The following is a 16,632-nucleotide window of genomic DNA, read 5'->3' on the forward strand; positions in this document are numbered from 1 at the left end:
AATGAAGGGAAAGATAAACAGAAAAGTGGACTGAGTTACTCATGCCAGGGGCAGAGGTTAGAAGCTAGACTACACCCTTACAGTTTCTTCTTCATCAGACCTTGTGGCTTAGCACACATACATCAAATGTTGGGAGGTCTGCGGTAAGTTAAACTACATGCCTACTCACACTCTATGTGCTTGCTGCCCAAACAGTCACTTGGGCATCCCAGGCTACATGCTATTAAAAAAATCCCCACAGAATTAATCATTTCACAAGGAAATAGTTCATTGCTTCCTATACCTCAACACATTCTCCCTCGGTCACTTCTGCAAGTTAAAGAGGTTTTGCTTATTTAATCTCCTTGTACAGAAATTGTTGCACAGCACAGGCTATTCTTGCATTCCTTCCTTTTATGTTTTATTATTCAATATCAGAACTGCCCATTTTATTCACTTCATTGTTGAACTCGCTTTTGTAACTCTCACAGAGGCATAAAGCTCACACTGAAAGGACTAGTTAGCACTGACCTTCAGGCAGAAAAGACGATGAAGGCATCACAGGAGAAAAGAATATTTAACTCCAATGACTTATGCAAGTGAGGTTCAGTAAATAACTTAGAAGAGCTCAGCTCAGCCGAGGAGGGAGACAAGTCAAACATAACATTGGCTCCCTAAAGGACTTTGAAGTATTTAGTGGTTCAAATTCCCTAGTCCACCTGCACAAGACTGAACAGCGCAGAAGTTGCAGAAGAGTCCCAACATCCCCACTTCAAGGCAGCTTGAAGACAGATTTTACTCTACAACCATTTTGGTGTTTGAATCACTTAAGATAGAGATCAGAGGCAATGCTTAAGTGAGGAGAGGAACACTTTGCTTCTCTTCCATTGTGCTGGCAGAAAACTAGCACCTTGTATCAGACTTCTACCTTTACAGGATCTGTGTTAATGACTCCATACTTAATACAAGGCAGGTTAATAACACCTAGAAGAAGAATCCTTCTGTTTGAAGTAAAACTACTGCTGTCATTAATCACATTAGATACTACATAGTACTTACTCGATTCAACTGGCTAGAAAAATAAAAGTACAGCTCTCAGCAATTAACTGTTGAAACAGTGTTCTAATGATAAAAGAATGGGAAAATATGCCTTTTAATAAAAAGCTTTAAGAAGTCTTTCCATGTAGCCTATCAAAGAAGGTTAAAGGATGACTGGACCAGCGTCTCCTAGCACAAAGAGAGCAATCACTTAGATGCTGAATTCCTCAGTCTGACAGAGATGTAACAAGATCCAACAACAGGAAAATGAAGCCAAAGTGCAGACTTAAACTATACGTTTTAACGTAAGTAATCAACCACTGTAACAGTTTAACCAGGGTCATAGTGATCTCCTCCACCCTTTGCTAACGTTAACAAAACCCCAATGTTTTTCTAAGGAGGTTAAGTTATACTGCAAATGGAGATTGATTCAGCAGAGTCCCGGGGCTTGTGCAATAGGAAGCCATAGCGGGATAGCTGCGTGGGCCTGTGTGCAGTGACACACGCACACGCAGATGCCTTTCCCTCCTGTGTTGGACCTTACTGGCAGTTCTCACTCTACCAGAGTTTTGAGCGTTAGGTCCATAATGAAATAAAGCTTTCCAAAGCTTTGTGAGAGGCTACTTTTTAGCCTCTGCATCTATTCTACAATCGATTTTGTGCCCTTGGTGGACTGTTCTGTTAAAATGCACTGCCCTGGCACCGGTAAAGGAACAGGGACCGCAGTACCCTGATGATGGGTATTCTGGGAGGTCGGTCAGGGGCTTGGCACGGAGAGCTACACCGCCTGCACCCCACGCGCTCTTCCAGCATAGCTGGTTCCCGCTCCCCACACTCAGGGAACACACACAGAGGTCTGAGAACTTGCCTGTAAAATGGAGAGCTCTGTCCTGCCTATACCACACTACTTTTGATCTTAGTGATCTTCCCACAGAGCCTGCAGAGCAATCCTTACTACCTTCCCTATATATTTAATATCAGAAATCTGAGAGGGGGAAAAAAGTCTCCCCATTTTTATCCTGCCAACTGTTACAGAACAGTTCACCCTTGTACAGACAGACCTTCCTACTATGGAAAGGTGCTTTTAAGAAAAGGTAAGTGATTTCTGAACTCTATCCACATGTGCCTGCTGCAAGACTTGCATCACCATTCATTTTTCCTGGAATTAGTATTTTTGTTAGAGTCATTTCAGTTCTCTCTCAAGGTCCCCTCCACTCTATTTTGGTTCTGTGTTTATTATTGATTTAAACCTGGCTGGAATTGAGACTTTTCTATTTTTGTCTATTTGCTTTGGACAGCCTTCCATTAATCTAGGAAGGAAGACAAGCAGGCAGACTTTGCCACTACCATCTGAAACTCAAGTTAAAACTATCTGCATGAAGCACACTTTTAGGTACAGCCTCTATTAAAATTGTTCTTATTTAAAACCCTGTAAACTCCACAAATTCACACTGTAATGCTGTGAGGTCCAACTCAAAAGGTCCTGACACTAAAAATGGACTTTCATGCATGTAGTACCACAAGGTTTGGCTCTGACAAACCCTCTCTGACCACCACATCCCCGTTGGTGCATTTTTCAGCGTCAGCCACGTAGGGCAGCTTGAAAGCAAGACGCTTGCTTCCATCTCCTCCACACACCCAGGCACTCCCAGTTTAAAATTAAAAAGGGTGCAAACACTTGGCTCATCATGTTTTCAGCTCAAGTCTGAATGCAGGGAATGTTAACATGGATTGTAGGCCCCCACCCAAATCCAGAAATTGCTGGATTGTAATTGTAATGTAAATAAGTCTGTTTTCATAATTGTCCTCTCCAACTTGTTCCAGCAACAAAACAGCCATCCTGTACGTTGCGTAACCGATGCCAACTGGTTTCAAAATGGGAAAGCTGGAAGCCATAAAGGCAAGCCTGTGCTCCAGCTGTGTGGATCTTGATACTGGATCCTACACCTGCAAAAATCACTTCTGACAAATCATCCTACCAGGGGCTCGGTTGTCCTAAAAATATCTGAGCCTCAAGCTTTACATAAAAGCTTTATTTGGAATCCAAGTTTTATACACACTGGAGAGATGCATTTTTGTGATTATCTGGATTCAATTAAAACCAGTCATCAAAAAGTTATTTAATTGCAGTCTCTGACGAGGCAATAGTTTGAATGCAAAAACTGAAAGGACTTGCCCAAAGAATAAGCTGCTTTTTAGAGTTCAAAAATTTGCACCATTAAAATCTTTTATATGCAGAAGTCATGGTGATTTTTTGCTAGTTTCTACCTGAGTATTTTATGTACAGTAAGATTACAAAGATGGTAAAAGTCAAGTTAAGCCTGACACATTCCAGACACTGAACCACCAGTACACTTCTGAACCATAACCGCTCACATTTCATGCTCTCTTAACTCAGAGTAAAGGAGGTACCAGCTTACCATTCATTAAAGGCAAGAGCAAAAAAACCTCCAAAATATTCTGCATGGGTACCAATTACAATGTGTTTACTGAGAGAAGACTTGCACAAGCATCTAATTATGCCTTCTCATGCATTATTACTGTAACACACTGCCCCATACCATATACTGATCAGACCTGGCTACAGACAGACGACGTTCTGACTAGACACAGTATTTTAAAGACTTTTTATTAATAAATTTTTACACATCTAAAGTACATGCTTAGTCACAGGTACAAAACCCACAAAAGAAAATAAAATATAAATAAATGAACAAAAAATAAAGTACACGTTTTAGTTAACAAAGCCCAAGGCCCTGGACCCACTCTCCAGGCTAAAGCCTGTGGCAGAGCTTTGCGGTACACCCTGGATGGCAGCAGACTTATGTCCTTGCTTCCCTAAAGGAGTGAGATGAGAGGAGGGACATGAGAACAACCATCCCTCGAAACCGCAGTGGAGTGGATGAGCTTGTCAGAAATGCCATATTTAAAGATTTTTGACAGAAACGTTGATTTTGTTGAAGTGTCTTGAAAAACATGCACATTTATTTAAATGAGGGGGACCCCCCACTTTAGCAACTTCAAAATTATCCACTTAGAGAATTATCCACATTTGAGGATTCCCCAATTTTCCAGAATTCCAAAATTACATTATATTAAAAAAATTCTTTATAATTCCATGAGATAGTGTACTAACACATATCCATACAGAAGGGACAGCCTTTATTTTTCATCACTGTGTGACCAGCTCTGGACCAGCCTTGACAGGGTTCAGGAGCCCGGGTGATGTGCTCAGCTCTGCATGCTGGTGGCAGCTCTCTCGTTCTGCCCTTGCCACCTGAGGGCAGATTTGCCTGCAGGGGTACGGAGACCACCATGCTCTGCTCAGACTGCAAAATGTTCTCATATGGAAAGGAAGTGTCTCACCTTAAAATTGATTTGGGACCTAAATGGATGCACGGTTGCCTGCAACTACAGTGCAGGCACCTCTGAATTGGAAGGTCCTTTAGGCAAAGGCTGCACAGTGGGTCCCTGAGCTTAGCTGAGGTCTCAGTGCATTCATCACGCAACAGCTACTACTCCAAAACACAGATGCTGGTACAGATCATCCAGGAAACTCTCTTATGAGAAACTTGCACAGTTAAATGTGAATGACTTAGTCCTGCTTCCACCGAAGTCAGTGGTAGCCCAGTTATCAGCTCCCAAGGAGAACAAAAACATGGGGGGCACGCTGTTCTCCCCCTCCAGCTCTCCAATGCAGGCCTGAGGACTCTAATTCAGTCTGAGCACGACCATCATGATTCAGATGCAGCCGTATCTCTTCTCCTCTTTGATACTTCCTACACTCATGATGCTAAGCCACATGTTGAGATGAAGTAGCACAATAAACTTTTGGACTTATTTCTGCATGGAAAGCCAGGGGAGCTAGCCCCTGAGCAACTGCAACCTTGCTAAGTCATCTACTTCAGCTAAAACTGTGCAAATGCTAAGCACACTACCATGTTAAGCAGCATTCGATACATCTCAGGTGAGTTTTTCTTATTGAGATCACCATAACCCAGACCTTTGCTGACACACTGGCTCTTCTCTCACTTATTCAGAAATCAAAAGGACCACCATTCCCACATGCAGCCTCTCTCATCCAGGCTCTTCACTGCACTTCCCAGAGGCCTTCATCCATCACTACCATCTGGCAGTAGCAGAGACCTCCACAGCAGACTACAAGAACCATCTTCTCCACTAGCAGATTTCTGTGCACAACAACTTGAAGACCTCCAGCAATGGGGAGATACTTCTCCCTTCACCTTTTCAAAACCTGTAGTGCTCTCTCCTGCCTGGAGAGGACTCCAGGCTGTGGACATATGCCCGGAGGTGAGGACCAGCAGGGCAGCAGAGAGGTCTGGAGTTCATATAGTCCTTACCTGCCTGTAAAGGTGCTCTTTTTATTGGGCCTTGACCCCACACGATTAACTTTGGTGCAGCTGGGGGCAAAGGCTGAGCTACAGTCCCCTGCTCATAACGGTGCCTCTGGTTTCTGCACAGCAAATGCGCAGAAGTTGGAAACTGAGGCCAAGTCAGGAGAACCCTCTCCCGTTTGCAGGGGGTTTTCTGTTCCCCTGGCCAATGAAGCAATGGAACTGCTGGAGGTAAGAGATGAGCTGGTGGGCATGCAAGAAAATCCCGAGGGAGTCCTCCTCTGCCCACAGGGGGGTCAGACTTTGAAGGGCTTTTCCCACACGGCAGTGGTACAGCAGGTGCTAAGAGCTGAGCTGGCTTAGGAGCAGTCCCACACAGGCAGAGTCCTTTCCTGCCTGCAGAGCAGTCCTGTTTTACAGGACTCGCCCCACATCTTGCCGGCGCAGATGGAGATAGGGGCCTGGCTGGCTTGCAAGCTCTCCTAAACCAGAAGCGTCTTTTCTTGCCTGCAGGACGGTCACCTAAGTACACAGTTAAAATCTGTATCAGGAACAACTGAGAAGTCCTGCTCTGGAACCAGGAAAGCAAGAGACTGTCAGGAGTGACGTGGACATCAGACAAGGGGTGTCCACCCACAGCATACATCCAAGAGGGGCTCAGTGTTCAGAAAGCATTGGACGTGCTTCCTCCAAAAGTTCCAGCCGTTGCATTGGGCACCCCAAATCAGTCACTGCTGAAAATTCTTGGCTCTATCATTTACTCAGGAGATTAAAGGCCCAGGAGAATCCTTCCAGAAGGAGGTGACCACGCAATTCCACTAACCAAGTCTCTTGGCCAGAGGACTATTATATCCCATGCACTAGAAGCAATTTTGAACTGTTTTCCACTGAAAACAAACCTCTGAATCATAGCACATGTGGCTGGAAATTTTCAAAAGTTTTGAATCAAAAGAGGAAAGAAAGAACTTTCAATGGAAATCTGTCTTTGTTTTTGCCAGTTCTCACAGAGCACCCAAATTTAACCCTTCTAGAACAAGATTTATCAAGAATTTGGACGTAAATGCTGAAACAAGACTTGGTAACCAGAGCCTGCCATTTTGCACAGCCAACCTAAGGTACCACCTGGCAAGCAGGGACAAGAGTGCCAGTTTCCACCATTCACTATCCTGAATTGTCCTACAGGTGTGGATGAAAAGCAAGATCATGCTGCATAATCCTGTTTACTTACAAGCATACCCACTGGCCAAGCACTTCATACAAAGCAGCTGAATACATTTCAAAGCTACATTTAGTTCTACTTTAGTTTCTAAATAGCCTCCTAATCATCCCTTTGAAGATAACTCAGCAAAAATCAAATACATTTTGATAGCAAAATCTGGACATGACACAGTAACAAATGCGGAATCCCTGTCTAAATAACTAAGAAAACATAAAGTAGTCTTTTCCTTTCCTTTTGAACTAGCAGCAAAGGAAGTCATGTCATGGTTCAAAAAGAATTGTAAGAAAAAATGCAACACTTACATTTTTTCATAGAGGCACTTGCATCCAAGAACGGGTGATGGAAAAATTCATCTGAAAAAAATCAAGAACAATGACTCAGTAAAAGGAAATGACTGTAAGAAGTTTACAAAGCAGTTAAAGTATAGCAAGTTACAGTATTTTACAGTGATTTTTCCATGCAATCCAGTCAACCATGGCAGTTGACTGACTGCGGTTGCATATAGTAGCGGTCAAGAATGTAGACTGGGGACTGGATGCAGGACCTACTCATAAAAAAAGGATGGGAAATTATTTGGACCCAGGGATTGCTATGTAAGTATGGGAAAAAAAAAAAGTGGCTCCTCTGCTACCAGCCATCTCTGCAAAATCAGCTGGGGGGAGCGGAGTAGGGAAATCAGCTGGGGCAGTTACATGGATGAAGACAGGGAGAAAAAAAAAAAAATCTTTGCCAAAAGCATGGCCAAAGGACATGAGGGTTTGAACCTTGGGACTCATCACCAGTACTAATGGATTTTCCTTCCCCACAGGGCATTAAAGAACTTAGTAAGGTTTTGCTGCAAGCTACAACCCTGGGCTGCTGGGGACAATACACTAAATTAATTGTTAATGCTCCTCTGTCTTGCAACAGCTCTTACACTTGTAGGAACGGGAATCAGTTATTGAGGGCCAGATAGCGTGACTATGTAGAGACCTGGCATGGCCATGTCTATGCATGTGCATCAAAAGCTCCTATCAGCAAGAAGAAAGAAAAGGCACAATGTAGCACTAAAAGACAAAGTCCCTGGCTGATCAGGATGGCAAGTCACCCTAACTGTAGGGATCCAGGGGAGCTATATTTATCACACTGTGCTGCCAACTCCTTCCACAGAAGAGGAATGATGGACAAAAGGACTTCCACTGAGTGATCTTCCGTCACACACAGACCCAAACCCATCATGCACTAAAGGCAGAAATGCGTTTTCTAAAAGGCCACTACAGAACGACAGCCCAGAACTCCCCTCCTTTCACACCACACACAACTGCTGCTTTCTTCACTCATTACAGGAGGATATTTTACAGATCCAGGCCAAGAAAAGCTTCTGCCCTGGCTTACTGGAGACCCTCTACATGTTTGCCTGTCCTCACAAGTAGCCACCCCTCCTGACTCCTTTGTCTCTGATCCACTGCAGCTCTATGGCAGAGTCCTCTCCTATCACAATCAGCAACTCAGCCTTTCAGGAGCGTTAGTCATGGATCAACACTGATTATTTGGCTAACTGCAGGCAGTTCAACTTGTTTGGCCAGCATGGATTTCCTGTTGCAACACCTAACATCTACAAACTTCTTCTTTCTGTAAACAGCTCCTCTTTGGCCAGTGAGCTTTCCAGAAAGTAGCAACTGGATTTTTTGTTTGTCTGCTTTTTAAACAATCCCTCTCTCCCCAGCCCCTCCTTGCCACTGCCATGCCGGGGTCCTGCAGTCAGAGTGCACTGGTCTGGAGCTTAGCACAAGAGAAGTGAAGGAAGTCTCTGGCAGGGAAAGCTAGAATCTCACAGATTAGATCTGCTGTGGATGGAGAACATCCCTATCCTGCCAGAAGCTGCTCAGCTGCTGGAGTTTCCTGCTTCTGCTTCAGCCTGCTCCTCTAGAGGGTACCATCCCTCAGCTGAGCTGATTCAACTGAGGGGGTGGAAATGATGATTTCTTTTGCTTCCCCCCTCCCCGCTCCAAACTGCTTATTAGTTGTGCTTGCAAGGCAAAATTTAAACAACCCTGCTTGTAATCATCAGCAGGAAACTTGCAACTTGAAACCCTCCTGGCTTTCCTCTAGATAATCTTGAGACTGCAAAGACCATCCGTTCCTGGAAGAAGAGCAGCTGAGACACACAACAAGTAAATGAAGTTTCAAGTTTATATGTTGCTGTTGTGTGAATCAACTAAACTCTGGGGGAGCTCCTTGGGGGGCACTGCCCACATCTCCAGGCGGACTACACAGGGCCTCAGTGAACAAGGAGCAGCAGGACACCCCGCTCCTCTGGGGATGGTGGCTCAGGAATCATCCCTGACCCAGCAGCACACACAAATCTTCACCTTACAGAGCGCAGGAGGGTAAAGGAACAGTGAACAAAGGCACCGACCATCAGCCAAAGCAGACCTTTTATAAACAGTGTAGGTGAAGAGAGCAGCCTATGGTTAGTTTGCCAGTAGGAGGACAAAGCACCTGCCTACTGGGAGCCACCTAAGGGAAGGGGAAGATCTGCTTTAGACAGGATCTGGAGCTGTGGGACATTAACAGTTTGTGCACAGCTGGCCAAAGACAGTAGCTGAAAACATGACAATAGTTGGGCACAGGGAAGTGCTCTCATTTAAGTATTGCTACTATTTTGGCAAGCGGCATCATCTGGAGGTCTCCGGAGCTGACATCCTAAGGAAAGGAAGAAGGGTCCATTCAGCAGGTGTAGGTCAGAGAGTCTCCAAGCCCTCAGGAACACAGAGGGGCTGAAGACCAAGCACCAGCAGACAGCAGGGAAAGGAAAACAGTTGTGTCACAAGCAGGGAGGAAGCTCAGATGCTTCGGCAGAGAGTCGGAGGAGAGGAGGCAGAGGTGGATGAGACCAAGAACACAACTGGATGCTGAGGAAGTGTATTGGTCTAAATAAATCATGGCTCTGGTACTTGCTTTCCTCTCAACTGACAGGAGATATTAGCATACAGCATGGGATGCCACACAGCCATTGAGATCTGCCTTCTATAAAGCACAAGGAATATCTCAAATACAGGCTTCTGTAAGAATATATTCACAAACCCTCCCTGAGAAACAATCACGTCTTACAAGGACATGCCAATTTGTAGAGGAAAGGATCCCGCATGTGATTAAGGGCAGGCAACAATCTCAATGCAGCAAGATGTGCTGTACTTGTGTCCTGAGTAAAATCGAAGTCTATTACTCAAATTTCCAAGAGTTAAACACTGACTCATGCAGTCTACTTCCAAGAGGCACAAAAACAGCTTAGGGGGGGGCTAAAAACATTCACCAGACTCAATTTCTGATAGCAGGGAAACAGGAACCTCAAAGATATTTTCTTTTGAAATGCACAGCAGCATGATAGAAGAGGTAGAGATCCACAGCCCAGATAGAAGATCTGCAGGGAATAATACCGAGAGGTGCTTATATCCAAGTCAGTCTGTCAGTAGCTTCAACAACTCCCTCTTCGAAAGGCTTGTTTTCTCACTTCTGCACCCTAGTAACCAGCCCTTTACATTCAGCACTGGATAATTATAATCAGCCTCGGTTAATCCACACACTTGCTTCACCCAAGTGACACTGTCCCCAGAAAGGCTTTCCCGGTATCTCTAATCCAAAAGAATAACAGAGGCTGCAAAACAATTTCTCTTCATCAACTAGCATATGCTGCCCAGCAGGAAACAATCCATCTGAGCAGATAAGCAACAAAAAAACCAACAGAAAACCAACACCCAAGACAGAAATATCAAACCTTTTTACCCCAAGCCTGACTAAAAAGCAATATCCTGAAAACACACAGCAGCACACTTTATTTTCAGGTAAAAATGGTAATGTCTGTGCAAAAAGCAGAAAGCTCTATGACTTGCTGTGATACTGCCCACCTGATACTTAATACAAATCCGTGGGCTTTGGCCCTGCAGCCTTGTTTCAGGAAAACCACTTGAACAGGCTTGCCCAGCACCAAACCTCATTCAAACACCGAGGCTGAGGGGCAAACCTACCCTTTCCACCAGCAGCACTGGCCCATGGAAGCAAAGCTGCTCCCTGCTGTTCTCCTCTGCACTCCAAAGAGACACACCACCAGGACCAACTTTCTTGGTAAGAGAAAGTATTCATGTCCTGATTTTTTACCTGAGACAGGTCTAGACTATCTTGGCCCAAGAGGAAGGGAGAGGTGGGGGAAGAATACAAGACCACTGTGTTGCCTTTAGATGACCTGGTCCTTTCAGGGGAAAGGACCCCTGTGCCACTGGCGGGGAGGAGGTAGAGAAATCAGGAGCAAAGCTGAGCCCGGGAAGAAGGGAGGGGTAGGGGGAAGGTGTTTTTAAGATTTAGTTTTATTTCTTATTATCCTACTCTGATTTGATTGGTAATAAATTAAATTAATTTTTTCCCCCAAGTCGAGTCTGTTTTGCCTGTGATGGTAACTGATGAGTGACCTCTCCCTCTCCTTATCTTGACCCACGAGCTTTTCATTTTTTTTTTTTTTCCCCCTCTCCCCCTGTCCAGCTGAGGAAGGGGAGTAATAGAGCAGCTTTGGTGGGACCCTGGTGTCCAGCCAGGGTCAACCCCCCACAGAAACGTTTGCTGAAGGTGTGCCAAGTCTCTGGGTTTACAAAACTGTACTGGAATCAGCACTGACCTTTCCAGCACATACACTAAAACTGCCAAGATTATGCAGTCTTGCAGGCACAGGTGAAATCCAGGTGTCTGGGTGCTTCTCCTAGCACCAGCCAAAAGTACAGAGGTTTCTGCAGTGCCATGGCACAAAAGACGACAGACAGGCAGCAGAACTAAAACTGGAAGGAGGTCTTACCAAAGTCCATGCGGTCCTTATGATTACGCTGCAAAAGGCCCAACAGCAGCTGCCTCAGGTGGCTTGATGTCTCCCTGGGGATGCTAGGATTGAAAACAAAAGCAAAATAAGAGAGACTTGCAGTCTACTTAAACTGCTTTTACATATTCAGGAAGGCAACCTGCAAATGCAAACTCACTTTATGCCTGCTGGGCTAGGAACATAAGAGGAGCTCACTGGAGAGAGGCTGAACAGTAACATCTCTATTTGCATCTCTGTTTGGCTTTTACTCCCCTTTGTCATTGTTAAGACTACAGCTAATCTAGCTTTAGTGGCCTCTCCCATGAGCACCTGCAGGTCCTTCCCTTCCACAGTGGTGCCAATGTCACCTCTCTGGTTCTCAGCTAAGTCCATTGAACAGGCAATATTTTGCACATGATGAGTAAAATCTCTTCTACTTGCTCTAATGGGAATAAGGAGGTCATTCAAATGAAGCAGTTATCAAGGGGAAGCTTCCAATTAAGACACTGGTGGCGAGATATATCACCAATTACTACCATTTTATTAAGGCATTTCTTTTTCAATGCCGCTTATGTAAGACCAGTAAGTAACCTTTATCTATTTGCTTCCTTGATATACAGCATTTATTAATTGAAGGCCACTAAGATGTGAGCAACTGCCACCCAAGCAAGCTAAAATTAGCACAGCTATTACCCCACTTTCCAGTATAGCTTGGAAGAAAATACTCTTTTCAATAGCCATTGCAGCACAAAAGAGCTAGTAAATCACTGCGCTCTCCCTCATCCCACAAGCAGATGGGGGAGAGGCCAGGGCAGCCCCTCATAACCCCAGTAGATTGCAAGAAGCAGGGAATAAATGAACGGATTAAGGCAGGGAAAGCAGAGTCCAGCTCTTGCATAAGTGGATTCAGCTCTGCTGACTTTCCTCCGTAACCAAAAGCACTGCTAGGGGCTGTAGCAGCCAGGCGGGCTGTAGCAGCCGGGCCCTGCCTGCAGCCAGAGCACAGCTCTCCAAATTAAGCGTAGGTGGCTCCAACTCCTTTCAGTATTGACTCTGTTTATCATGGCTGTGCCTAGCATGGCCTCCACCGTCTGCCAGGCTTTCCCCTCTCCCTGTGCGTGGGTCAGCTGAGGTGATGGCATGTGTGCTCAGCACAGTAATTTTAACTGCATGGAGCCCCAGCCTGCTCAGCAGCACAGCATGTGGCTCGCTCAGGCAGGGCTCCACTTTGCTGGGCTGGCATCACTCACCACCCTGAAGCCAAGCCCGACTGATGCTGGGAGAAACAACCCTTCCTACACCATTTCCACCAACTCTACCCCTGCCACGGACAGGATAAAAAAAAAAAAAAAAAGAAGTTAGGACAAAAATAATGGGGGGGAAAAGAGGTGCTAGCTAGCACCAACAGACTCCTGTTCAGTGAAACTAGAGATGTGAGGCAACATATGTATTTATAGATTTCAGTACTACCCAGTTGTTTTTCCTGTGAAGCCCTAGGCCTCGCTGGTGCAGGAATTTGAGCCCAGCAATTCCTAGAACAGAGAATGATGGCAAGCATCCCTCATCCTTGTTTGTACTGGAGGAGTTGCTTTTCCATCCCTGACACTAGAATGGTTTCGTGTGCCTTCCCAGGTCGACAAAGGAGGAGGCCACTAGGACTCTGGAAGGGATGCAGTTAAACTGAGACTCAGTTTCAGCCAAGAAAAAACACCCCCTCATCAAAAAAGGTGTGCCTTAGAAGTGCCTTCGAAGCACACTGCGTAACGGAATAACCTAAGATACCACAGCTAGCAGAGTCTCCTGAAAAATACATTAGTGCTGGAGACCTGCAGTCCTCCAGTGTTATCATCATAATTTATTTATCCATGACACATAAAGCTCTCATCCAAAATGAGTCCATTTCCCAGCAATAACTTTAGCTTTTGCATGGTTTTAAAGCCAAGAAACAGGCAGGTCAAGTAGTAAACCTCAGATGTCACAACACAGACTGAAGACGGTGCAGATTAACAGCCTGTTTGCCCCCTCTTATCTCTCAATGTCTAAAACGTCAAGCTTTGCTATGCTACAGTATTATCTTTTTAAACTTAAGCAACAAAACTGCCTCCTTCCTCCCATGATCTAGAATGTACTTTGCCACACAAATCAGCACAATGAATATTAGCTATTTAGATCAGCGCTATTAAAATTGTGAGGCCTTTGGGCTTTCTCCTACTGACATAGGCTCCCCACCTCAGAATGGCATTTCACCTGTCAGCAACAGCACCAGCCTGGCAGGCAGAGACCGCTGGGGAGCATTTAATGAGCTTTTCTTCCCCACCCTGTTCCCAAGCCAAAACACAGCACTTTCCATGGTGATGCCGGGGAGGTGGGTGCCAGCTTGCCTAGCCCCAAGGAGAACGAAACCAAATCCTGGCACCGCTGCAGTCTGAGAAGGAGATATCTGGAGTGGTTTCGTGTTTTATCCTGTGTTGGCAGAGCTGGCAGAGGCAGTTTATTCATGTTTACTCAGGAAATAGCACAGATTGCAGCTCATGTTAAAGAGACAAATTGACTTTGGAAAGCAGGGAATCAGCATTTATACAAAGGCCACTTCGGATCTGACTTCTATGGTGAAGAAACAATGGGCTTGGATCTAAATTTTGGAGGAATTTGGTAGTTAAAAAGTGGAGATAAGTGAAAATGGTAAATGCAGCCTGCGTAAAGGACTCACAACAAAGGAGAAGGACTAATCTCTACAAGAACAGACATGCTCTCCTCTTACAGCTGAGTTTCATTTCTCCCCTCACCTGCCTCCTACTGCATGCGCCACGAGCCAAAGGGCAGCGTGATCAACACAAGGAAGCTTACGATGAGAGAAATTAACCCCCACAATTAATAAGAGGGACTACCTCAAAGGTGAGCAGCCATGTTTTAGGCTGTGTAGGGGAAACAGAACCTCTACTTTCTGCTCACACAGACTATCTGGCTCCAATTATGCAGCAGTGTTTTTGCTTTGAATAGTTATGTTTGGGTGTTCTACTCCATCACGCCCTCTGGTTCAATCCAGGACAGTATGCAGGTGCCCCAAATTTAATCCTGATAGAAACTTGTCCCTCCTCCCCAAATCAAAAAAGGAAGTACTTAAAGGGAAGTTAAATGCATAGCACAGGTCATTGATAAGAGCTCTAGCTTCTGGACAGTTCCTTCTGCTATCTCTTGGAGCTGTCTAAACTGATAAGGAAAAAAAAAAATCTATATACAGCAACTCAATGAACTTCCTGCGTACGTGGCTGCATTAGCAGCTCTGCCAAATGGAAGCTAACTTTCTGGTTAAAAAACACCTTTCAATTTTTGAATGTATAATCTGGAACTTCAGTCCTGTCTCTATACCAGGCTGAGGTTGTCAGAGCAGGCATGAGGTTCTTCTGCTTTAAGAGCTCAGAGATCAAAAGGAAAGACCACAGAAACAAAACCAAAATACACTGACAAATCACAGCACCAAGCAGCTAGGTGGGATGAAAGCAGTTATCTTTCCCTTGGAAACTGCAGCAGTGTACATTTCCATCGAGGTTATAATATTTCCTCCTATTAGCAGGACGGACACAAGCAGTTGCTGCCTTGACACGTGAGAAATGGGAATATGATCCACAGTCAGGTATGGCAGGTTACAGGAGAGACTGCAGTTTGGCTGCTTGCATGATTCAAAAATTGCCATGATTTCTTCCCAAGGCTCCCAGCCTCAGGGAAGCTGTATGTGGGACAGGACCACTAGCTAGCTCTTGAAATCACTAATGATCCTGAATTTTTGCAATGTAGGAGAGAAGTATCTGCGGAAAGAGAGAACACCAACTCTGGCAATCTGCTGCTGTCTGACTACTCTGGGCCACATCACTCCTGGTTTAAGGAATGGGGGAAGGCAGGTGGCCAAATATTTTACAGTCACCTCCCTGAGTGACAAGCCAGGAGCATGCGAGGACAGGTGTAAATACAGAGTAAACAAGTGCATGCAAACGGTGACACTGAAAAAATGCTTACTTCGGCATCAGCATCTTGTTTTTCTCATAGAAGAGGCGAAGGTCCTGTGGGCTGCTGGCCTGTAGAGGAGAAAAAAAACCAGTGCATGAAGCAGTTGACAACGAAGGCAAGGCATTTCTGTTTCACAGTTACTCTGAAGAGCAGAGAGGCACTTTTCAATTGCTGAACCAGCAGACAATGAGAACGTGCAGCTTGCTTTAGACTGAAGAGCCAGCACTGTGCCAGAGTGAAAACACAGTATTTCAGGCCACTGTCTTTTTGTCCCTGACCTGGTTCTGTCCTACTCTCACCTTCCAAGGGCTGAGCTTCACTGCAGTGAGCTCTGATGCTCAGGTCTGAGCTGGCCTAATAGCCTCACCCAGGAGGCTAAGTAACTGCAGACGTGAGGAGTCCCAAATGATGAATGGCAGATCCCGCTGAGAACACGTATTAGTGCTGCAGGGCATTTAGAAAAGGGGCAGGGAGGCTGTTGATGGGCAAGGGATCTGTGAAGAGACCAGGAACATGGGGAAACAGCAACTGAATTAGGATCTTCTACTTTAATTCCAGGAAGCCAGGTCTCAAGCCACAGCTCCTATTTGTGCAGTAATATACACAACTGCTGGGGATGTTGATGACAAGATCCCAAATTCTGAGAGATGGGATTAAAAAAAAAAAAAACGAACCAAAAAACCTAGGCACAACAAGAGGTTTATGGCTGAGGTTAAAAATAAAATCGCCAGTATAGAAGCACAGACACATAAAAATCTCCTAACGTCATTTCTCCATTTGTTTTTATGCAATGAATAATACAGGCCAGTAAATTAACCCTAGTGTCTCAAGCTTTTCTGCTTAGGCAAAGTCTCTTTATTAAAGGCAGAGCAGGCTGGCTGGCATGACACAGACATGAAGGCACACATAAACAGGGAAAGAAGATCAGAGAGATTCATCTGCAATCAATTATTGGTGCAGCAGAGTGTGTAGGAAAGTGTGAACGAGGAGGCAACAGGCAGCTTCTCCTGATGTTCAGGGCAGGCTCAAAAAACCCTCGAGCCTTCCACCTACTTCCACTTCTAAATTAGAAGCATTTAAGGTCAATTAAGATGCTTAAAATGGCAAATCAGACAAGTCAATCTGCAGATGGCCATCAAAATACCACTAAGACAGCATGGCTGGAAAAGCAGCCACATAAGATGCTGTTTCAACATCACCTACTCCCTCTGGCT

The 16,632-nt window shown here is 45.1% G+C and overlaps 1 protein-coding gene across 1 annotated transcript in view; it reads right to left on the reverse strand.

Moving 5' to 3' along the window:
- The window catches only part of ULK1 (unc-51 like autophagy activating kinase 1), an 84,561-nt gene that overhangs the window by 31,028 nt on the left and 36,901 nt on the right, over window positions 1–16,632 (reverse strand). The window contains 3 exon segments of the mRNA XM_050906422.1: window positions 6,894–6,944; window positions 11,414–11,496; window positions 15,428–15,486. Of these exon segments, the coding sequence (XP_050762379.1) occupies window positions 6,894–6,944; window positions 11,414–11,496; window positions 15,428–15,486 (193 nt within the window).

This window comes from Gymnogyps californianus, chromosome 16 (genome assembly GCF_018139145.2).
Source record: "Gymnogyps californianus isolate 813 chromosome 16, ASM1813914v2, whole genome shotgun sequence".
Taxonomy (NCBI): domain Eukaryota; kingdom Metazoa; phylum Chordata; class Aves; order Accipitriformes; family Cathartidae; genus Gymnogyps; species Gymnogyps californianus.